The 25,717-nt window shown below is 35.6% G+C and overlaps 1 protein-coding gene across 14 annotated transcripts in view; it reads left to right on the forward strand.

Annotated features, from left to right (window-relative positions):
• Window positions 1–25,717, forward strand: part of LOC108613902 (uncharacterized) — a 117,157-nt gene that overhangs the window by 12,911 nt on the left and 78,529 nt on the right. For 9 of the 14 annotated variants that reach the window (XM_089466748.1, XM_089466755.1, XM_089466754.1 and 6 more), the window contains exon 2: window positions 6,089–7,068. The exons of 2 other annotated variants lie outside the window; for them this stretch is intronic. In XM_089466748.1, coding sequence (XP_089322874.1) covers window positions 6,294–7,068 — 775 coding nt within the window. In that variant the 5' untranslated portion in view covers window positions 6,089–6,293. The remainder of the gene's footprint in view (window positions 1–6,088; window positions 7,069–25,717) is intronic. 3 more of the 14 variants (XM_089466745.1, XM_089466746.1, XM_089466749.1) reach the window with 1 other exon arrangement.

The raw sequence follows: 25,717 nt of genomic DNA on the forward strand, positions 1-25,717 counted from the left end.
ATTCCTATGCAATTGCAACATAATTTACCGCAATTTTACTTAAACATTTTTGCTGCTGTAATTTCTTTTGGTACAAATATTTTTATCTACTTTCCAGTCTAGACGGAAATATTTGTATTTTCTTTTTAGTTTTGCCTCTTGCCTATCTATAATTGAAATACGTAAGTGTAGCGTGTGCGAGTGCAATGGAAGCTTCCATAAGAGGGCTTCTGTTAATGTGCTCTCTTTCCCTCTCGCTCGCTTACACATTTAACTGTTGTCTGCTGCGATTTTTACTACTTTCTGTTTGTGCTCCACCTCCTCCTCCCCTCAGAGGCAGGCAGCATCCAAATAGCCAAGCAACCCCCATAAAACGCATTTGTAGCCCCAACTCTCCCCGTCCCCCCAGGCCAGCTTGAACTGTGGTGGTTGTTCTTGTTCTTGCTTTGTGGGCGCACATTTAAATTTATGCGAATATTCCAACGCACTAACTGCGACGGGTTGTCGCCCGCGCCAAAAAAAAAAAAAAATAAAATAAAAAATAAAAAAAACTTTTTGCAGCTTTGGACTTTGACACCGACGTCGACGCTGACGTCGCGACGCCAGTTGCTCTCTGTGTTGTGTTTTGTCTGGGCTGTGTTCAATGCTATTTGCTGTATGCTTTCCTTTTGTTGTTGCTGTTGTCGTTTTAGTTGTATTCTTGCATGCAGACAAAGAAGGAGACAGCAGACGACTAAGTACAAATGCCGCTCTGCGCCTCTCTCTATCTGTGCCTCTGCCTCTGCGTCTGTCGCTGCCTCTGTTGCTGCTTCTGTCTCTGCCTACAGGCTGCAGCAGCAGCAGCCGCCCTGTGAATTGTGTTCCATTAGCAACAACCCCACATATATATACACACATACTTGCAATTACATACTTATGCTTCTCAGTGCATGTGTGTGTGTGTGAGCAATGTAGAAACTCAGTGGCACAGTGGTCAGCTGTTAAGCTGAAATGAAATGCAGATAAATAAATAAAACAAATAGTTATGCTAAATGTTTCTTGCTGCATTTATTTTATTAATATTTTAGTAGACTCTTAAATTGATTTTATAGTCTAAGAGGGAGGGATGGAAAAAATAAATAAAATAATTAATATTGGAAAACGTTTGGAAATGTGTCTTAAATGTTTTAGTTGACTTTATAAAGAGCTTTGCAGATTTCTAGTGAGAGAAAGAGCTGAAGAGAGTAACAGTTATTGCAATTGCACTTGATACATTTCACACTGGAGCGCCCACTGTGCAAGGCCTGTGCGACAGCTGCTGGCTGGTCAGAGAGCACATTCGGTCGGTGGCCGTTGCTGCTGCTGCTGTTACTGTTACTCTTGTTATTGTTGTTGTTAGTGTGGAGTTTTTTTGCTGCTGTTGCTGCTGCGGTGGCGGCTACTTTGGTTTTGTTGTTTGCTTTTGCTTCTGTTTCTGTTTCGGTTTTTTTTCTCGAGTCGCGTGTGCTGCAAAATTGTTTGTTGTTGCTGCTGCTAAGTTTACATATGGCACAAAACGTGCTCGAGTAATGGAACAAAAGTTCTGTTTCTTCTTCCTCTTCTTTTTTTTTTTTTTCTATCTGCCCCTTCCCCATACTCTCAGCGAGTTTTGCGCTTTTTCTGCTCTTAATTGGATTTGATTGGATTTTGGCGCTAGAGGCGCCAACGTTCATAAACTTAAATACATACATGATGTGTGTGTGTGTGTGTGTATATGTGAGAGTGAGTATGACTGTGAATATGTCTGAGTATGAATCTCTGTCTGTTTGACAGCAAATCGCATTAGTTGATCCTCTGCCCTCGTCCCGCGTTTCTCTACACTTTTTGTAGAGTTTCTCAGCGCTTTCCATTTTTTATTTAGTTTTGCATTCGCATAGCTGATCTTTTGTACATCATTGTTGTTGTTGCTGGTTTTTGGCTTTTCCAAAATCTTGTGGGGCTGCCACACATTCGTTGCTGCCACAGTGCCATAAAAATCGCTAAACTACTGAACTGTAAAGGTTCATTGAACCTGCCACAGCGCCACAAAAGAGCCACAGTCAGTCCATTGTATGCCACTACTGTTGCTGTTGTTGTTGTTGTTGCAGGCCCACTGCCTGCGCCGTTGTTGTATTTGCTTTTCACACACAGGCTGCAAGCTTTTTTTTCTCTCTTTATTCATATTTAATATGCAACGCTGATGTTGCAAGTTACAAGTTGCCAGCGTCATCGCTTTTCCGTTTCGCATATGTGCAATATGCCACCGCTGCTGCCGCCGCCGCCGCCTCACTCGACATGCCCAGTTGACACCGCTCGCCCCCTTCGGCGCCAAGCGATGACGACGCACTCGCTAATTTAATCGTTGCCTGTGCGTGCCATACCCTATAATTAAATGTTATACAAACTTGTCTGTTGAGGAATTATGTTAATAGTCTGTTAAGAATTGGCATTGCTGTTAATCGAACCTAAGGCGGGCTTACAGAGGCTTAACGTGCGTCTAACATTGGCTACTCAGTAGTCGGTAATAGCTTAACTGTTATACACATAAGCAATATTACAGTTAGTTCAACTGATATATAATTCTCTACTCTCGCTCTCACTTATACTTCTAGTATGCCAGCTGTATGACAGTTAGTATTATAGAACATTGCTTAGCTCTCCACTCTCCAATATTTGGTATGAAAGCTTATCTACCCATCTACAGCAGCTTAACTGTTATACTGTGATATCACACTATCTCGCTCACACTTTATATCCACCTGAATGGACATGATTTCATAAAATTCTCCAACATTTTCTCCGCCATAAAATGTTTTATACACAGTATAATTGCTGCTGATGCAGCAACAGTTGCTACTGTTTCTGCTGCTGTTGCTGTCTGTGTTGTTGCTGCTGCTGTTGATTTCTATGCCTATTGTATTAGTTGTTCCACATTTTGGCCAATTCTTGGATACTTAATGCGCTGACGCGCGCCAAATCCAAAAGCCAAATGGCCCCAAACTAACGAACGTCAAAGTCAGCGCACTGGAACATTTAACAGTAACAGAAACAACAAAAGCAACAACAATAGCAAAAGCAGCAGCAAATTTAATAACAGTCAACAATTCGTGTTTACAGTTAGCCAAGTTTCGCCTAACGTTTATTCTTGTTTGTAGATATTTTCGGCTTTTATTTATTACTTTTTTTTTTTGCCAGTTACGTAGATATAAATATATACTATACAAATATATATATATATATATTCTAAAGTTAAAGATCTGTGCGTGTTTAATTTTAAACTTCATTAAATAAACTGCGTGTTGTTATTGGTGTTGTTGTTGTTGTTTTTGTTGTCTAGCAGCTAACACGCAGTTTGAATTTTAAATATTGTCTGAGCCCTTGGCTTTGCCTTTGTAGTTGTCGGCTTTGTTAACTACACAAATACCCTGCACATGGGGTATACATGACTTGTACAGGAATTTCATAGGCTTTAAATTCATTATATATTAATTGTTCTGTTATACTGTTATACATTTGAAAACTGATAACTTAGATAATTTCTGGAGCAAAAGAAAAAATATTTATATTTAGGGCAACCTTTTCAAATTCAATTGAATATATTTATTTATAGAATTTTTTATAGTCATCTGTTATGTAAAAAGACATTCATTTTCGAAATATCTAGGAAACTTTGCAATTTTTCATATCATATAATTTAAAATTCTATGAAACTTATCAATTTTTTGTTCATTAGTTTCATTTGAAATAAATTTACTTTCAATTTTCTCATTACAATTTCATCAAGGGTATTTCGTCTTCTACTACCTGTTGGCAACTGATCTTCTCCTTTGATTCTCGTGTTATTTTTCTCCTCTCTTATTTGGGTTTTCTTGTGTGTGTGTATCCTGTCATCAGCCCCAGCCTCATTCCCTTTTTGTTAGCCTACCTGTGCACTTTGCGTGCCTGGCTCAGAGCTCGCTTTTGTGTAGTTATAGCTGTAGCTGTAGCTGTAGCTGTAGCTGTATCTGTATCTGTGTTTGTATCTGTATCTGCACTTTAACAAAGTTGAAATCTACCTGACCTGTTAGCTACCTTGTCTCTCTACCTTTATCTCTCTCGGTCTCACTCACTCTCTCTCTCTCTCACCTGTGCTTCCTTTTGAGTATTCTAATAAGATTTGTCTGGGCCAGGAGCCAGGCAACTGGTTTGCCAAAGGATTGCGGCAGAGCCAGAGGCAGCGGGAGAGGGAGATGGAGCAGGATTCCTCTTCGTTCGTTGGCAAAGAAAGATTAAAGTTGCCTTTGTTCGGACTGTGTAAAAAGGTAAACGTAGCGAATGGGATTCGTTTGCCACACTTGTTTGAGCTGTAGATGTTGATTTTGAATTGAAATGCATTTTACACATCGTTTCACAGGTGCTTTAAGGGATTTCTTGATTGAAACTCTTGAGTGATATTGATATATTTGAGGTGGCTGTAATATAGGTTTGGTCTTATGTTTAGCGCTTATGTTAATGGTGTTCGTTTGGGTTAACAATATAATAAAGCTTACAGGTCAGAATGTCTGTTAAAGCTAGCTGTTAAGGCTGTTTGTCAAAGCTGTTTATTAAGTCTGTCTGTTAAATCTGTTTATAAAGGCTGTCTGTTAATGCTGTGCAGATTGACTGTTAAGACATTTTGTTAACGTTGGGTGTTAAATGCTATAAAATAAATGCTGCAGTTGACTGTTAAGGCTCTCTGTTAAGCAAACTGTTAACACTATTAAGGCAGAGGTCTTTCTTTGCCTGTTATAGCTAACTGTTAAAACAGTCTGTTAAGACAAACTCTTCGGGCTGCTTGTTAATAGCTTCAATGTTAATTGCGCTACTTTACATTGTTTTCATTTACTTTGAAACATGGCAGACAATTCTTTTTCGCAGCTCCATCTTCCTTGCTCTCTTCCATCTCTCTCCCTCTCTCACTCTCCGGCTATTCATTTTAATTATGTATACTCACACAATTTCCTTGCAGGCACACTCTACAGACTCTCCTTCCCGTCACTCGTTTGCATATTTCCGCTTTAGCACAGATTTCATTGCCATTTGTCGGCGTTGCCACAATTTGTTACATTTCGTTTCTCTGTTCCTTTCCTTTTCTCGCTTTTGTTTCAAGTCAAGTGGCCCTCTGGCTGAGACTCCATACGACTGCCAATGGCCCAACTCCTGCACAGACTCCCAGATTCCCTTGCTACTCTGGGACTCACTTGACTCCGCATGCAGCTCCATTTCCATTTCCATTGCCATTTGCAACTCGCATCTCGATGTCGTTTGCTGCACTTCTCTCATGGCTGTTGTTGTTTCTCTTCTTCGCCTTCCTCCACTTGTTGTTGTTGTTGCTTCTTCTTTAAAGCTACCTCCCATTCAACTCTTTTTTCGCTGCTGCATGTGCCTTTTGGGTTAATTTTCATCAAATTGAAAACATTTAGCTGAATGACACTTTACATTGAGTTTCTTTACTTGTTCGTTCTTCTCGCCAGCTCTTGCTCTGGCTTTTACTGTTATTGCTTTATATGCTTATTCATTTGTAAAATTCATTTGATGAAAATCACTTTGAAATTGTCACGCATAAACGGCAATTTGGCTATTTACTTTGACTTTATAAAGTTGACTTCTTATTCGGCTTTAAGTATAGCTTTATATATACTGTTATACAGTCTGTTCTACAGAAATTCCCAAGGAAATTTCGCACATAAATTCTCAAACTACAACTCAAAAATAATTAAAAAAAAAATTATTTAAAAAATATAAAAAAATTGGTAAAATATATTAATGAAAAAATAAAGTAAAATACTAACTAAAAAAAAAAAAAAAAAAAAAAAAAAAAAAACAGTTTACCTATACTTAAATATTTTACTTCAATATATCCCTTGGGGAAATTTATAAATTCACCAACTGCCTTGGTAAAATTTGTCAAAAATATTTAAAATGAAATAATTAAAAACAAGATTTAGAAATTATTATGGGACTTTTAATGTACAGTTACGCGCGCATAGTTCAAAGTAAAAGCTGAAGAAAAAACCGAAGCACTTCAGGGGTGTCAATGCCTAATGTTGTTGTTGCCCTTTGAGGCATGTTTATAAATTGTGTCTTTTAATAGCTTAATTGCAGTAATTAACTAGATAAAAAAAAAGAGAAGAAGCAGTGGAGAAAAAAGTGAAAAGCATAAAAGAAAGTGAAACGAAACGAAAAGTGTGACAAACTAAACGGGCAACCCACGCAAAGGGTCGCGTGTCTTTGACTAATTAAAACATGATGTTGGCAACCCTGTTGGCAGTTAGCTGAAAACTTCAACACACGACATTATGTCGCTGCGCAGCAACAACAGCGGCAACATGTCATACCAGCAGCAGCAGCAACAGTTGCTCGCACAGCTGCAGCAGCAGCATAAATTTCAGCAGCAGCAGCAGCAGCAACAACAACAGCAGCAGCAGCAACAGCTCTCCAATGGAGCTGGCTCCAAGTACATTAACAGCAATACGAGTCGCAATAATCTGGCAACGCTTGTAGCGGCCATCAATGGACATGACCAAGCGGATGGGCCAACGGCAACGCACAACAGCAACAGCAACAACAGCAGCAACAGCAACAACTATCAGCTCTCCCCTGCAGCTGCCTCGCGTGTTGCCCACTCAGCGCCGTTGGGTCCGCCCTCCTACAGCGCTGCCACCGCGCAGCAGCCGGCGTTCGCCTACTTCAGCCAGCAGCAACATGCAGCGGTAGCCTACCAGCAACAACAGCAACAGCAGCAACAACAACAGCAGCAGCAGCAGCAACAGCAACAATTGTCGCTGCCTCCGCCGGATCTCACGGATGGCATTGATCATCATCCGGCCTCCAATTCGCCGCCAGATTCGCCGCTTGCCGCCTCTGCTGCTGAATTAGAGCAGCAGCTGTGCGTCGTGGCCAAGATGCAAAAGTCGGTGACAATTACCGTTACGCCGCAGCGCAGCAACTCCATGGATTTTCTCAACTTTGAGGAAAAGCGTCAGCTAATCGCCTCCTCGCTGTCGCTGTCCGATATTTTGCACAGCAACAATGCAAATGCCAAGGAATCGAACGCAATCAATGCGAATGGTGGTAAGTGTTTGAAAAAGCTGGCAACACTGGCAGCATTTGCCTGAAATGTTAAGTATGTTAACATAATATGAAAACAGTGTTAAATGAGGGAATTTATCAACTATTGGGTTTACTGGATAATCAATTTCTTTGCAATATTTCTAATTGAAACTTGTTTCGATATTATTTCACAAGTTTATGAAAAGTTTACGCCAAATACATAAATGTTTCGTTAAGTTCTTTATATTTTCCATACTCTCAAATTTTAGTAACTTCACTTGCTAGGCGGAAAAACCCCTAAAATTTTCTGTTATTTTTCCTATATAGAGAACACTTTAACAATTTTATTTCGTTGCGCATTTCCATGGAATTTTTTCCCATTAATCGCTTCGATTGGCTGAGCTGCGAATGTGAAGTTAAATGAAATAAAATGAAATTGAGAATAACTTTAAAAACAGTTTATTGTATGTGCTTTGTTTTAATATTGATTTTATTGTTTCACGACTCTTTTCTTTTATATCAATTGAGAGTTTAACAAAAAAAGAGAACTTTTTTTGTTTTTACACATCTGCCGCAGAACGGAAATGTTTTTGTTCACTCTGCAAATGGTTCACTGCACTTGAATGCGAGCGTATGAATAGATGGGGGAAGGGAAAGGCTCGGTCAACAAAAATGAGGGCGTGGCTGGGTGTGGGCAGCAGAATTGACAACTCTGAACTAGACAATGTGAAGTGGGAGACGGAACAATAGTGGCCTACATGCGACAATTGTTGTTGTTAACTAACACTAACTTCGGAGAACTGTTGAACAACTCTGGCAATGCTTTTAGCCTTGTCAAATAACTGTTAGTGCCAGATATGCATCTGTTTACCTCATTCTGCATTAACTCTCAGCAATTTCAAATCATTTGCATACGTGCCGATTTTTTTTTTATTATTGTATTGCCTTAATTTGTATTTTTTCACACCTAACACACTTAGCTGTTTCAGCTGCCCCGCTGTAAAACGGTTTGTAGACTTTTATAAGGCTGTCAGTCAAGCCACTACCCTACTCTTCCCTCTCTGTCATTCTTTCGATGATACTCCTAAGCTGACAAACTGACTCATAATCGTCATCATCAATCAAAAGCAACAAGAAATTGGAGCGACGTGTGAAAGAAAGAGCGAGATAGAGTTGAGATGAGCGCACTCTCCGAAATAAAATGTGAGCGTGTAGATGTTCTTTTTTTTCGTTTGCGATCAACGAAGTTTTGTTCTCTTCATTTACCTAAGCTCGGCTATATTCGGTTATGCTCGGCTTGAACTGCCTGCCGAAGCTTTTGAGTGCCTCTTCGTGGAGCCTGATTGGCTCATTGCAATTTCCAGGCACATTCCCAACAACAACAACAGCAAAAGCTTTATTGCATGCACATCTATTTATAGAACGCGAAGAAGCGAGCATTGTTTTCGCGTTCGTTGTTGTTGTATTGTTGCTGTCGTCTCTTTTATTGGCATTTAAATTTGTTAGCAATTAAAATGCTCGTATTTCAAGTTCAAGTGAGAGCACGCGTCGCAGTGAGTGGAAACGAAGAGAGAGAGAGCGAAAGAAAGAAAATAACAGAGCGCTCATTTCAGCTTGCCTTGTATAATTAATTCAGTGTGTCAAAGTGAGTCGATGAATCATATGATTTGCTGTTGCTGTCGCTGTCGCTCTTGTGTCCCCGTCGCCGTCTTCGTCAGTGAGCTTTGTGTTGATATTGTTTACATTTGCTTTTGCTTTTTGCTTTGATTTTACTAACCGCATTCCGCGCATTTTTTGCAATAATTTACGAAATTGCAGCGCATTTGTATCGCAAACAAGATTTGTTCACAAATTGAATTTGAAGTAATTATTTTCTTGTTTGTTTTCAATATACGTATGCATAAACAACAACGCGTACGGTCAAAAGGCGTCGCAGTCAATGATGAGACGTGGGCCGAATGGGTGTGGCAACGGAAATTCCATAAAAGATAGGGGGTATAGCCCACGGTTACCCAAACAGAACATTAATAAAAGTTCCAATGAACTTTGTCAAATTTATAGGCGGCTGTTTGACAGTCACTTGTGAATGTTAGACATGGTAGAGATGAGAAAGATATTGGCAATAGCTTAGTCTAATGAGATTGCCATAAAAGTTAAGGAAGGTTCTTCTCAAGAACAATAAATTTAAATAAATTTACTGCTTTGACAAGTTTGTAAGGAACGACTACGAATGTGAGACATAGCAGAAGGCCAAACAAGGCTTAAAAGTAGTAAAAAGCTTAGCATAAACGTAAACCAGATGACAAACAATTAAAGAGAATATAATCTAGCTTAATTGATATTCAATAGAATAATAAGCAAAATAAATTGTGCTCATATCGATATCTGAGAAACTTCAACGTCAATAATCTTTTACGGACTTTATACATTGTAAGAGCTGAAGGCAGTTAAATCTCTCAGGTACTTACATATGCAATTCTATACCTGCCTTTTGCTCTATCATTTGCCAGATCTAAGCCCATAATTCTCTATTTATCGCTTCCGCTTCAGGCGCAGCATTTTACTGCTCTGGGAAATTTAAGCGCTTACTTTTTGTCTCTTTTTCTCTCTCTGTCTCTCAGGAGGCTCAACTCGAAATCAATTGTTCTAATTTCCGCTTGTAAATAAAATAGAATTGAATTGCATTTACAGCTACGCAAAGCCTTCAACTTACATTCCCATGACTTGTTCAATATTTATTTGTTTGCCTTTTTTTTTGCGAAATTTATCTCAATCGAAAACAATTTTGCTTCTGGCAATTATTTTGCGACGAAAACCTAACAAGAAAATTGGCTTCAATGAAACATACATTGAACTGGCAGCTGTCTCTCTATCTAACGCTGTCTCTCTTCCTCTTCCTCTTGCTCTCTCTTGTTGCCCCCCTTTGTCTAACTCTGCCTACCTCTCGCCTCAACCTCCTCTTTCTCATTCTATTTATCGCTTTCAGTCTCCATTTGGCTAACTTTTTTTTTTTCAATTCCGTTTCAATTGCAATCATCAAACGGTGTTTTTTTTCTTTCTGCCACGCTCATAACTTGGCTAACACCTGGCATTGCGCCCCTTTATTTTTTTCTCGCAACTTCAAACGTGTGTAAAATCGATATGAATTTCTTTGCTGTCGCTGTTGTTGTTGTTATCGATAACTTTGGTACAATGTCAGCGCCGCCCATTTGGCGTTCATTTAAAATTTCATTTGATGGCAGCGTTGAGAATTTCCTCTTCATTTCTATCAATTTGCACGCCAATTTTCGCTGTCGGCAATTCAGTCAGTTCTTTAACGGCTGCTGCTGCTGCTGCTGCTGTTCCTCTTCTTCCCATTCTTCGTCTGCGATTAGAGCTGTAAAAATACAGAAGCTATCAAAATGCGAAGAGCGACGCAGCATGAATGCCATAAAGCCAGCTAGAAGACAGGCCGAAACAGTAGCGCGAGCCCCAAAACAAAACTGGCTACAAAAATATGGAATGCAACAACAACAACAGGAGCAATAATTATAGCAACAACAACAACAAGAACAAGAACTGACATGTGAAGTCGGCCCAAAAGCGGAAGGTGAAGTGGTTATCGAGTGGGGCTTAGGGGCTGCCAAGCGAGGCGTGGCAGGCAGGTGCAGAGTTGCGGCACAAAAGGCTTGCCAGAGGATAATTTTTATTGTGGGTCGGGCAGCGCTATTTATATCTTTAAATAAACAACAACAACAGCAGCAAACAGGCTGCGCAGCCTGTGGAGGTTGCTTTGTCGTCGTCTGTCTGCCATTTTTTTTTTTTTTTTGGCTTTATCAAACGATTTTGAGGTCTTTTGCAGCTAGTTGGCAGCTCACTTGAGTCGCACAAAATGTAATTTGATTGAGATGCGCCGCAAAAGTAAGCTGTGAATAGGGGGTATTCTGGGGATTAAGGGAAAAAAGGATACTCTTAACTTCATTTCAATACAATTGGTATTTATAGATTGATATTTATATCGAGTTCCTAAGAGATATATCATTTCTTATGAAAGTTTTATGGCTCAAAAGGTGTTTCCGAAATTCCTAAACTTTGTTCTATGCTTCCATTTTTACAGAAAAATTTTAATATTGAAATTTTCATTAACAGGTTTATAAATACAGTTAATAAAATGTTCATATAGATATTTATGTAAGCCTCGTTCACAGCTTTTATAGACATTTCATTGATATTTGTATAAATTTCTCATCTCTTGTTGTTTAAGTCCTCATTTATTGCTTTCACTTACATTTCTAGGGTATTTCTTAGCGTATACTCTTGCATATATACTCTTGTATAAGTTTAGAGTAAAATTAAACAAATTCTCTTGATAAACAATTTTTTTTTTATATCCTCATGGTTAAATATATTTCGAGGTAATAACTCTTTTAATATAGCTTAAAAAATATAATTTATATTTTCAAGGATATTTCTTAGTCTATACTTTTTTAATATAGCTAATGGAATATAATTCACATTTTTCTTTAACAACAATTTATTGGAATTCATTTTGTGTCAAATACCACTTTTTCTCTTCTTTCTTAACTTTATATTTACAGGGTATACATAGTCTATAATTGCAAAAATTATATTTTTATAGCACATCTTCTTCATCCTTCATCGAAAACTTGTTGATCTATTGTCTTTCTATACTTTCTTCTTTACTTATCTCTCTGATATAAATTTCCAGGGTATCTCTCAGTCTATTCTCACGTCTTACATCATCGCCCCAGACACTTGGCGGCTGTCCTGTTTGTCCGACTTGCCGGCGCCTATTGACAGTCAACATTGAAAACAAATTTCGGCCACAAGCGTGCCCCACTCATCCCTCGCTCCTCTGCCACGCCCCCACCCTTGCCTACTCTTGGTATGGCATGGCTACATTGGTTTATTTCGATGGCACGCTAATCGAAGGGTATTAATCAATAAATTGACGTCGAGTGTTTGCTGATTAACTTTGTCGCTATTTATGGTTTGATTCGCTTGCTGTATCACTCTCTCGCTCTCTCTCTTTATCTTTCTTCTTCTCTTTCTGCCTCTCTATCCTCAAGCGCATGTCTTACGCAAGCAAACTCACATACTTGTTAACAATTTCCATTTGTTTACAATCTTCAAACACAATTGCGGGAATCTCGTTGTGGGCGAACGAGCGTCGAGGTGCTAATGAGGCTCAGCTCCAGCGACAGCTCATTAATATGAACATCATCAAGCTGATGATGATGTTGTTGATCGGCCACGTTTATTGTTCTCATCGTTTAGCTAAACGACAAGTTGTATAAGATTTTGTTTTTTTATTTATTTTTTATTTATTATTTTAAATATTATTTTGTGCAGTCACGCTTTAAAAATAGCAGCTGCAACGAGCTTTGCTTTGAGCTGGGGCGTTTTGTCTTCTTCTCTAAGTTGTTTTTTTCTTATTGTAAATAATAAATAATATAAATGTTCTGAGTTGATCATTTTGTTGGGTTGTCGATAAAGCATGCATAACTCAATTGAAACTTTTGTTGTTGCTTTTTAATCGTAAAGAACGAACGAGAGGCAGCAATCCAAAGAAACTCGTTGTCATCGATTGTGGCAGATATAAAATACTATATATATATATTTGTATGTATTTATATATGTATGCTATGCAAAGATAAGAAATGCCCGCATAAAACGTGAGCTTTCATCATATTGATAAAGTCTGGCGTCTGTATTCAAATGGCAAACGGAGCTGCAAATTTGCTTAGAAATTAAATATAAATATAATTATAAATTTCACATGTTCAGTATAATTATATGTGTCTACAAAAAATTATTTATCGATCGTCAAATAAACTGATATAAAAAATATTGGTCGAAGAAAATGAAGTTACTGGATTCGAACATCTTAATAGAAATATATGTTAATCTCAATAGTCATTTAAAATTGTTTAAAAAATATGTTATTGGCTCACAGCTTTTAATGTCTAAAACTTGGACGCTTCTGCAGCTTAAAAAATAATGAGAATGCTTCAATAACATAATCTTCTAAGTATTATCTGAGCTTTAAGAACATAGAATACCCCATGTATTGCAAGTAATTTTTTTTGCTACTCTGTTAATTTTTTATTCAATGTTTTGAGTCATTAAGAGTCAAGGTTTTTGCTCATAGAAAGGCAAAGTAAAATATAATATATAAAATCTAGAATATAAAATATAAAAAATACAATATACAATATAAAATATAAAATATAAAATGTAAAAAATAATAGTAATAGATAATAATAATAATAGATAATATAAATAGGTTAATAATGGGAAAATAATATCTTGAAAAAGTTTTTTTATGAATGAATATTCCGATAAAGGATGCGAAGTCTCAAATCTGAAGCTAGGGCATAAATGAAGAGTTCACTTTATTGCCAATTAAACAATTTATATTTATGATTATAATTTGTTAAGCTGAAATCTAGATATATTGACAGAGCACTCAAATTATTTACCAACACACTCTTAGTTCCGTAAGATCTTCATCATGTTGAGAGGTATCAAAGATCCTCTTCATATGTCTTCTTTCAATGGGCTCTGCACTTGGCTTAACATGATCTAAACTGAAGTTGCAGGTATTATTAACTCAAAAGCTGCTCAAGCGTTCATCGTCTATGTTCAATTGAAAATTAGCTTCCACTATCTCAAGTTCAAGTTCCACAAATCGAAGTTCAAGTCGAGAAATCGTGTACAGTCCAGTGTAGACCTCATCCGTGGCCTCTGGTCAAACGAATTGCCACTTAGAGCAGAGTTAAACCTCAATTAACAAGCAGCAAAAGCGTTTAAGCATTTTAGCCAGCGGCATCTCTAGACCTTTTCGAGAGTATTCATAAAAAAAAAAAAAACAACACGAATACAACAATAAAAAAAAGAGAAGCAGAAAACAAAATGCCGCCATCAAATGTACAAGTCATAAGTCAAAGCCACATTGACCCCATGAAGATCAAAGCCTTTCTAGCTGCCTGATTAATGCGACACGCTGTGCCTAATGGCCCTCGCCGCAGACAGCTCGCTCTGCGACTAACTATGCCTTAACTATGCCAATAAACTTGTCACTTTGGGCCCGACACCAAATCACAAGTAACAAATCACAAATCAAAAGTCGAACAATGATCGATCAAATGTCGGCCGCACCTTCAGCTGAGAGGCTACACTCGAAGAAAAAACAAAGCAACATCCGAACTAGAAAATGTTTTGTTGTGTGCTGCACAAAGCAAAACAATATAAATGGGGAAAGGCGGGCGTTGCTTATAAAGAAATCGATAAAAATCGATAGTAGCTGTCAGTAGGAAAGTACATTTTTAAAGTCTAATGAAAGTTAAATTTTGCCAAGCTTTTTGTTTGTATAAGAGTTACGGCTTAATTTGTTAGCATATCTTATGCTAAGCATCTAAGATCGATAAATATTGATTAGTAGCTGTCTATATGAAAGTAAAAGTTAAGGAAAGTTAAATTTTGACAAGCTTTGTGGCGGGCATATTCAGATTAATTTGTTAGCATAAGCTACGTTTCTTTGATTAATTTGTGACAGGCAAATAAATATTAATTTGATTGTTAAGTTTTTAATAAAAATCTATAAGCCTGTATATGTATTGTATGTAAAGCACGTGTAGCTGCAGTCGCCTTAGGTAAATAGATGAATATATGATCACATTTACTAATATATGAAAAATCGATAAATATTGATTGATAAAGGAAAATCGATTGCTTTAAAAAAATAAATAGCTGTTCTTAAAGCAAATCTGATCATATTTTATATGAAGCCAGCTATACTTAAATTTTTGGTATCCCAAAATATTTATTTTTAAATATTTTTGATTTTTATTTAACGCCTAAAGCTCTAGATTCGTTGACAATAAATACAACAAATAAATGTTCAAAGAATCAATTATTGACAATGAGAGAGTAAACGGCGCAATTCAGCTTTAAATTATTCACTCTCAGTACATTTTGTGTTTTGGATTATGCAAATTGTGAATACATTCAATTTGAAGATGATGAGACGATGGGACGATTCAATCGGTCAACGAATCGACTTGGCGTTGATTTCGAATGCTGTTTGATGATCTCATCTGATGCTGCTCATGTGGCACGTGGCCAGCGCCAGATTAATTAAAATGTTATTTCAGTCAGCACTCACTTTTCTACAGCCTCTTCTTCCACTCATTTTTCGCATTATTAATGAAGATATAAATAAGAGTTCCTTTACTTGACTTTACATACTTTTTTTTTTCTTCCCATTTGTATTCGTCGCTCGCCAGCTGCATTTGCCGTCAGTTTTCATTTGCTTTAATTAAAACGGAATTGCAACTGAGGCTGGATTGCAGGTCAAGTGTCTGCCTGGCTAACTGTCTCGCTATCCAACTGTTCAGCAGTCCGTGATATCAATTTGCGGTACAGTCTCGTCAAAGTGGATAAGCCACAAAGTTGAAAGCGAGCAATCATAATTGCTGCTTATCTATTTGTTCTTCAGGTCAATATTTATCTTGGCCAACTGCCAATTCGTTCGACTCAAAGTTTCTCTTTCCTTTCTCTGTTTGCTATTTGACAAAAGTTTTCAGACAACAAAAATTTTATTAACTGTACTTTATAGTTTATCTTGCTGTTAACTATTTTAACTACAACAAAGGATATAACTTTCGCCTTAGAATGTTTGTGCATGTGCGATATTTGTTTTCGCCCAGGCTACAATATGCAAGTTTTTAATTGCCTTTTGATAAGCCAGCAAAAGTTTGTAAGCTACAAAAATTGATTGAGTATGTGTTGTGTGTAGAGCAATTTCGCATTAATCTGTAAACACTATAGAGAGGGAGGAGGATTTAATGAAATGTTTGAAGAAAAATTTTACATTTAAATTTTATTTATTATTTTGTTAACGCTTTGATCTCATAACCTTTAAGTGCTAGAGACTTGAAATTTGTTTAGTAGGTCCCTTAGTAGCACTCGCAGACAGAGCTTGTTTCGAAAAATCGATAACTATACCAGTATTAGTGTTATCGAATGGAAACTCTTACCAAAATCAGTTATAAAATTATATCGCGTCTATCTTTAGAGCTAGAGTATCCAAATTTGGTATATAGATGCATGTGTATTTTATACAATTTTGATTTTTGTTTTATTTTGTATACTAGATCCAAATCCATTTATTTCCCCTTAAATAAAGCCACTTTAGCTGATTTATATGCATTTTATGTACCTCCCTTACCAAATTCATAAGCAAGTATATTTTTGTTTACCATATATCTGCTCATAATTCCCAACTAGTTGAGAGTAAATATCTAAATAGTTTCCTGTTTTGCCCCACTTTTCATTTAACTACACAATTTTTTAGGCATAGCTCAGACATAATCAAACGTAAACAAAAAACAAACTGCAATTGAAACGTAAATATAAATAAAAATATTTTTTATAAACATTTTCGCACATTTAACTAAACTATTTTGTAGCTGTCTGGCTAAACAAAACGCAAAAGCCCACGCACAAATTCCAGATAAATATAAAGGAGATCTATATACATATATAAGCTCTATCTGCTTTGTTTAAAGGCCAAACCATTTAGCAATCAACTGCAGTGAAATTGAAATGTTTTTAATTAGTTTGTGGTACACTTTAAATCTGCAGCTGTATCTGTGTGTGTCTGCATTTGCATCTGTATCTGATGCTGTGTATTTGTATCTGTCAGATACTTATTGGCTGAGGCCCGCACACGCTCGTTTCGCAATTTGTGCGTTTTGATTTACACAAGTTTTATGTTAATTGAAAATGGAATTTTATTTGTTTTCCTCTTCAATTTTCCATGTGTTTCTCTTTTTTTTCCCACTCTTTGTTCTCGTGCAAATATTTGGCCATATGCTGCTCATCGTTTGCATTTTTTTTGTTTTTTTGTTAGGCTCATGTTTTATGTCCGAAAAATGTTGTTGTTTTCATTGTAGTTGTTGTTGTTGTTCTGTTTTCTGTTTTTGTTTGCGGCTTGTCCCATAAACCTGTTTGCCCACAGCCACACTTTGGCGACAGAACAATGTTGTAAATTTTCCAAACATGCCACCGACCGGCAGGCTAACGACATCCCGCTCCGCCCCGCCCCGCACCGCACCGCACTCGAGCTGCCCCACTGCGAGTGCGAGCCCACCTCATCAGAACCGAAATCAAATTAATAAAAGTTGTTGCCGTTGCTGTTGGTAATTTGAGCTGCCTGCGGGTGACAGACAGCGCGCTTCACTGCATTCTTCGCTCGTGCTCTTTGGCTCTGGCAATGGGTATTTCGAATTGAAGAGTTGATGTGTAACAGGATAGCCAATGTCATAATGTATATACATATATGTCTGTATCCTGGTTTATTGAGATTTTAATAATTTTGTGGAATTCCCTCAGTGTACAACTCTTTACATTTATCTCTCTTCTGGCTTTACGACTCCATTGCTCTAAAACTCTCTCACTCCATAGGTCTCTGCTTCTTTTGCTTAATATCTCTAATATATTTTTTCCCTCCCTCTCTCCTCATTTTTGCTTCTGCATTTTTTCTCTCATTCACTTCATCGGATACTCATCATCATCATCATCATCATCTCGCCATTTTCTATCTCTTTCTCTTTCTCTTTGTCTTGTTCTTTCACTCTCTTGTTCATTATATTTTTCACTTCCATTATATCTCAATTTCATTATATCCATGTTCCAATATCTGTCTCTTTGCCTCTCTTTCATTGTCTCTCTCTTTCTCTCTCTCGTTCTCTTTCTATTTGTCTTTTTTTATCTCTCTATTTCACTGTTTCTTTTATTATCTCTACCATTATATTTCTCAGCTTTTCTCTCTCTCTTTCTCTCTCGTTCTCTCTCTTTCCACCTCTCTCTTTTTCTCATCCAACATCCCTTGTTAACTCTCAATCTCCTGTTTTCTATTCATCTTCTTGTCTTTATCACAAGAAATCTTAAATTTTTTCTGATAGTTAAATATTTTAATTGCTTTCTATTCCTATGGTATTTCCTGCACATCAGTTTCGCGACTCGTAACCCCCACTCTATGTATAGCATTTATTGCATTAGTAGCCTCACCCTTTTACCTACTAATTGACAACTGCTCTGACACTCAACTGTCGCATGTCGCTTGTGCCACATGGGCCTTTCTCTGCGATTCTCATTATATTACTCATTTGCGCTCAGCTATTTTTAGTTGAAATGCAGTTGATTGAATGTCAACGTATCGTATATACAGATATATGTCAAATGTCAAATGCAATTTAAATGCAATTAGCTGCTAGTTGAGCTGCGTGCAAAATGCCTTTTAATTGGCCCAACAACAACGACTATATATATATATCTCTCTCTCTATTTTTCGATTTACGATTTTGCATTTAATATGTCATTTGTTATTTTTTTATCTTTGTGGTCGTTGTCTATCGCTCATTCTCTGAAATTTCATGTATCCATGAATCATAGCTATTTGTTATTCATTGACTTTTTTTCCCTAAATCTCATTCTATATATCTCTCTCTCTATCTATCTATCTATCTCTATGTATGTTACTCAATTCACTGCTCGTATGTTATCAACGCAATCATATAAATAAATTTTTGGTCAATTGCGAGAGTTATGCGTGTTTTATTTGTATTTTCTCGTACACGTAATCGTCGGAATTGTCTATCGTAATTGACTTTGACTTTGATGTACGCGTGCAAACTGTCAAATGGCTGAGCGAAGGGCGGGCGTAATGGCAGCGGGATGAGGTTGTGAGGGAGTTACAAATTCTGCGTGAATGGGTGAGGGATTTAGCTTTAATCATTGTGGTATTGCGCTCATTCGGGTTTGCCTAATATATTGTATATACATAATAGGAGGTCGAATTGAGTTGGTGCATTTAAATATAAATAAAACAATGAATGCGAATTGAGGGCGTTCTATATACACACATTGATAAACATTGATGTCTAAAAGTTTATTTTGAGTTAAATAGCATATTTTATATATTTAGTAATGCTTACGCAAAAGTAAAAAAAAATTTGTAAGATATTTCTTGAGATATAGGAATTTAAAGAAAGAAAGAAATAAAAAATAAATATAAAAAAAAAAAATATATATAAAATATATATATATATATATATATATATATATATATATATATATTTATATAAAAAAAATAAAAATAAAAAAATAATAAATATATAATTATATATAAAAAAAGATAAATAGAAGAATATTATTATTAAAAAAATAAATCAAATAAAAAATTAATAAAAAAATAAATCAGATAAAAATAAATTAATAAAAAAACTGATAACAAAAATGAATAACAAATAATTAAAAAATTATTAATAAAATAATAAAACAGAATGAATAATGCACTATGCATAGTCTTCATAATATACAAGAATGCAAACGTTTATTTTATTTTTCAAATATCTATCATTCAAACTTATCACAGAAAAAATTTTTCATATTCTTTTTTTTTGATTATTCAAAGTTATCGCCAAACTTTTGCACTTGTGTAAACTTTTCGTAAATAATAATTTTTCAATGAGAATCTCAATAGTTTTGATTGAAGTTGTTCAAGTTTAACAAGTTAGTCCAGAGTATAAGTTTCTCGAAAAGATTTGATGACTGCACATCATAAATCCAAAGTCAACAACTATCGACAGTGGAGTTAAAGTTGCGCCGCACTTTTCACATCTAGTTGTCACCTTTTTTTTTAATTTTTAGTTTTTAAATTTTTTTTTTCTTTTTGGCATTGGCTGCGCTTCAGTGCCACAGCTGTCATTCAGACACACAGTGAGAGAGAAACCCACTCGCAGCAGTGTCTGCGTGTGTGTGTGTGTGTGTGTGTTGCCCATTGCCAGTGTGATACGCTCACGTTTTCTATTGCCTGCGCAACGTTGCGTATACGTAATGTGATTTGAATTTTGTGCATGTGCAGTGAACGCTGCGCTGCGCTTTGCCAAACAGCAGCGACACCGGCGACACTGCAATAGCAAAATGGAATTTTTAATAAGAACAGAGCGATAGATGGATACCCTATTAGGTGGGGTATTAAAGAGCTTATCGGGTGTTTTTTATAGATATGGTTTATAAGTAATAGATAAATGAATATGAAATGAAAGCCATATATATATGAGTATATACCAATTGATATTGGTTGCGATATTGAGAGATATATTAAAATAATGAGTGACAGAATATGAGCGAGAAAGAGAGAGAGAGAGAGAGGGAGAGAGAGCGTGCAAGCAAGCAAGAGAGGGATAGAGATTATTCCTATAAATACTTTATATATCGCAGACTTCTAGCTTTCTCTCCCTCTCTCCCTCTTGCTCATTCTATAGTGTATCTAATATCCGTTACTAACTAGCATCAATTTCCATTTAGCATTTACTATTTAGCTTTGGCCATTACCGAAGCGCCGTTGTCAAAATACGTGCCAGGCCAGGCGTAAATTTGGCAGAGCCTCCCCTCGCTCTCACTCTCCCCCTCCCCACTGACACTGAACGCTGTCACGCCCCCGCTGCCACTACGCCGACAGGCAATTGGGTAGGCTACACACCTACACACACACACACGCACACTCACACACACTCGCACGCGCCCCTGCCTTTATCTGTTGTAGTTTCTTTGTAATTACAATTAATTTCAGGTTTCATATTGCAATCAAAATCGACAGACAGGCGGAAAGGCGGCAAGGCGGACAGACCGGACGGACGGCCGCAAATTAGTTCAGTAATCGCATTGTTGTTGTGGCAATTCAAGTTGTCGTTGTTGTTGTTGTTGTTGTAACACATTTTACTGTATTTTGTTGGCGTCGCCTCAATTAGCGTCGCCTGCGACCTTCGAGCATACATTTTTGTGTAGTTTTGTTAGCTTTTTTTTTTTCGAAAGTGCCCACTAAAAAGTCGCACAAATTTTGCTTTAGCTATATTTAGCCATTTTAATTTTTGGCGTGAGTTTTTTTTTCAGCAATTTTCATTTTGGCTTAACACGTTTTTTGGCTCCCATCTAATATTTTTGTATGCATGCTGGTTTAGTAGTGTAAAGGGGCATATTGGTTTGTTTGTCTATACTTTGCTTTGGTTGTTGGTTATAGCGGGAGAGTATTTGATGATAGAGAGAGATAGAGAGAAAGGGAGAGAGAGGGGGAGAATGAGTGAGCAAGAGACTTGTATTTCTGAAATTGGATTCTTGTCTAGCTTCAATAGAAGCGTAATAAATTAGTAATTACTGAAGATCTCAAAATTCGAAGTTTCCTCGATGAGAATGAATAGAAATAAATTTTTCATAGTTCAGAAAAAAGAATCGTTCACTCCATGTTATTTCCGTTGCTCGCAGTTTTGTTTCTACAGAGTCTAACTATGAGTTGGGGCGTGGTAAATTGCATTAAAGCTATATTTTAATACATTTTTTTTTTTTTTTTTTTTTTTTTTTTGGATTAGTGGAAGAGCATTAAATAGTCAGTTAAACTCGACTCACTTTCGTTATTTCGCTTTGACTTTGGCTTTTGACATGTTAATTTATTTTATTTTTGTTATTTTCGTTGGGCTCTTTCTATGCAGCTTGAATGTTTGACAATTTAATCGAAATTATTATTTATTTCTGATTTGCATTTAAATATATTTTATTTTGTTATTTTGCTGTTGCTTCAATTTTCCTTTCATTTAGTTTGGTTCAAGATTTCAGCGCTTTGTCACGTTGTGCAAATAAAAATTTGTTGCTCTGATTTTTGCTTTCAATGTGTTTGGCTTAGTTATCAGCACATATATATATATACACACACACGCACATACCTATCCACTTGACTGAGCTTTAAGTGGAACACGACAATTGACAATTTACATAAGCTCTTATATGCCTATGTGTATATGAAATGAATGATAAATGTATATATATAAATAGAAAGAGTGATATAGATTGCGGCCTGGTTGTGATAGATATGATAGAGGTTTATATATATAATAACTGGAACAGACCTTAGGGGTAAATATCTTAGTAGCTGCAAATAACTTTGCTAAAATGCAGTTTGCTGTTCTCCTTGGCTGGCAGTCGAGCAATGCTTGAGCTGTGCATCAAAGTGTTGAAAACTTTTAGATATAATATATATAAAGTATAGATTCACATGCAGAATATCTGTATTTTACATTTGAACTTTTCAACTTTGTCATAATGCAGTTGTTTTTAGTCCTTGGCTGGCGCTCGGCACATGTTAAGTATTTTGGCTTGAGCTGAACTTTTTATCATATTAAATTTATATATATATATGTTTAAAATTCTATTCATACATTTCTCTATATTATATATATTTACAAATTTTCTATTTATATAAAACAAATATATTTTATGTTTTCATTTTAAATCATTTAAAAATAGAATATATTTTATTTAAAAAAATATGATTTATTTTATTTTTAGAATGTTTTTTATTTGTCTAATTTTTTTATTTATTTTTATTTTTTAACACTACAATATTTATTTATTTAAAAAAAATTTTTTTTGTTTATTTCTTAATATTTTAATTATTTTTTTTTTATATTTTGTATTAATATTATTATTATTATTATTATCTTTTTTTTATTTATTTATTTTTTTTTACATATTTATATTTTTATTTATATTGTTTTTTAAGTTTAGTTCAATATTTATTATTTTATCTAAAATTTTTAAATATGTTGTTTAAAAATTTCTGTATCTTTATATTTTTTTAATATATATATTTTTTTTTAATTAAAACAAATTTTTTTATATATATATTAACTTTTTTAATTACTATTTTTGAATACTCATTTTTAAGATTTAAAATCATTAAACACTATTTAAAAGTAGCTTAAAGAAATAGATGCAGATCTATTGAGAAGTCCGTAAACTCCATCTGAAAACTTTCCGAACATTAGCTTAAGTCGCCATTCGATATGCGCCTAAACTATTCATAAAGCAGCTACCACACACACACACACATATATATATATAAATGTCTGTGCTTTGTCATAAATTGTATTAAGTTATGCACACGCCCCCTTGCCAGGCCGCCCATATTGATGCTGTGTCCAAATGTACAGACGCACATAAAATTTTTTACAGAATTTATTTAAGAATTTATTTTGTTGTTGTTGTTATTGTCAGCCGTATTTGTGTTATGGATTTCGAGGGGTATTCAAGCGAGAATAACAACATACAGTGGAGCCACAAAAACGACAAAAACAACAGCAACAACAACAACAAACACAAAACAATGGAATCCAACAACTTTCGCGAAAACTCGTTTTCCACGCGTTCGCATAAAATATTAAAAAACAAAAAAAAAAAAATACAACATTGTTGTTGACTTTTGTTTTTGTTGTTGTTATTGTTGTTGCCGCCCTTGTCGCTTATTGCCGTGGCCTGTGCTGCACCATGGAGCAGCTGCCGTTGCTAAACTTGGCTCCCTCCAAAAAGTCGAAAGCCAAAAACTGGTTTCATTCTTTTTCTCTTCTTCTTCATTTTTCGCACACACGTTCAAGAGTGAGGGAGAGAGAAACAACGCTGTAAGCTGTAAAAAATTTAAGCGGATTTTTCTCAGCTTAAATTTGGTTTCAGTTTCAGTTTTTCTTTAAGCTTCAGCTGCTGGTGAAAAATTCTCGCTATTTTCTCTGGCGCCATTTAAATGTGGCTGCATTTCCGTTTACTTATTTTGTTTTGTTGTTGTTGTTGTTTTTTGCGGTTCTTTTTTGTCGTTGCCGTTGCCTTCGGGCTGTGCAGCACAATGTTGCACGTTTCATGTCATTCACGTGCAACAGCTTCAATCCGAGTGGTTTCTCTCTCAGCTTGACACACATTCTCTACCCCTTCTCCCTCTCTTTTTCTCTCTGCGTGTGAGTGTCTCCCGCTCGTTATGCAACTGAAATCAAGCATGAAAAGCTGCTTCAACAATTGACCACAATTGGGACGGGCCGACAGCAGCTTGGCCCAGTCCATGCCCCATGCGCCCCGGCTAAAAGGAAGCCAAATAGTTCTTAGCCCATTTGCCACAATTTTGCGGTATTTATAAATACGCTTCAGCAGCGGAGCGGCTACAACAACTTGGCCACTGAAGTTGAAGTTGAAAGCAAAGGAAATTCAATTAGAGCTGTGCGAAAAGAAAAGTTTCAATTGAAGTTTTGGATGTGAAATGTGAAAGTAATTTAGGGAATTGCCAAATGATATATGGGAAAATTATGTTTTAAGAATACAGGGGAATCATTTCAAGACATTTCTTAAATAAGTAACTAATTTCAGGGTTAATTCTGAGCGGAGTTCAAAGCTCAGCGAATGTGTGTTTAATGAGAGAAGCACAAAAACAACTTTGTTTATAAAGTTAGTAAAATATGTCTTAGGTTAAACATAAATGAATACTTAAGAGAGTTCTGAGCTTGAACTTGAGCAAAAGGTTAAAAAAAATCGGAGTTAAGAATTCTATATTTAGCTGCAAAAACATTTGTGAATAGGCTAATTGATATTTGTAAAAAAGTAAATAAATATGAATATAAATATTATATACTGTATATGAATAATTTGTGTTATGTTACAATAGAGCTTAGTAATTAAAATTCATATTCCAAATCTGTACACATTTTAGTTGGTATTCAAAAATAGAAGAGCTATAGCTGAATATAATATTCTGCTTAATTAATGTAAAGAAATATAATTTATGAAAAGAATATGAAAGATTAATATATATACAAAAATAAAAAGTAATAAAATAAATAATAGCTAAAAAAAAATAATAATAAAAATAAAAAAAAATAAAAAATAAAAAAAATAAAAAATAAAAAAAAAATAAAAAATAAAAAAAAATTATTATACTTAGGATACCTATACATATGTATATCTAACAAAAAAAAAAAAAAAAAAAAATTAAAAAAAAATTAAAAAAAGTTAAAAAATTAAAAAATTAAAAAAAAAATTATTATACTTAGGATACCTATACATACATATGTACATATAAATTAAACAGATTTATATAAATTTCATTTGATATAAATTAAAATTGGAAAATCTTAATGATAAATGATACTTATTTACAGGGTATTTTATGGCTGTGCACTGTAATGCAAAGAGCTGCGTCTTTCCGGACCATATAAAGATTTTTTATTGAATTAGTTTAGAATTTTATGACCAGATAAACTTTATTTGCGAAGTTTTTATGATGTTTTTATGTGTTAAGTATATGGCATATTACACACTATATCTATAGAGCATTTAAAATTCGCTCTTTTGCTGTCATTCTGCAAACTATTTTTTTTATTTTTTTACTCTTTTTTTGTTTACTATTTTATGTTGTTTTTATTCTGTTCTTCTTTTGCGCTCTTCTGCTTTGCTCCTCCAGCTATTTGTAGGTAGCCTAATTTCAACGCTTCAATGCTGTTCGTGTGTGTGTGTGTGTGTGTGGGTGTGTGTGAGTGTGCCCAGCTTATCTTTAGGCAGCATCAGAGTCAACAGCAACAACAACAACAACAACAAATGAGAAACAGCTGCCACAGCAGTTGGAGGGATTTTAGTTTTATTTCTCCCGTTTTTGCCTCTGCCACTCCCACTTTTTAGCAATCCGCCCCCTCCTCCAGTCACATATCTGAAGCGATACTAAGTAGTCGAGGCAATCGTTGGCTATCTTAAGCTTAGCTCCGGCTTTGGTTCTGGCTCTGGTCCACTCTTAGCCAAT

This window comes from Drosophila arizonae, chromosome 4, assembly GCF_054131065.1.
Source record: "Drosophila arizonae isolate 15081-1271.41 chromosome 4, UAZ_ARI_1.0, whole genome shotgun sequence".
Taxonomy (NCBI): Eukaryota; Metazoa; Arthropoda; class Insecta; order Diptera; family Drosophilidae; genus Drosophila; species Drosophila arizonae.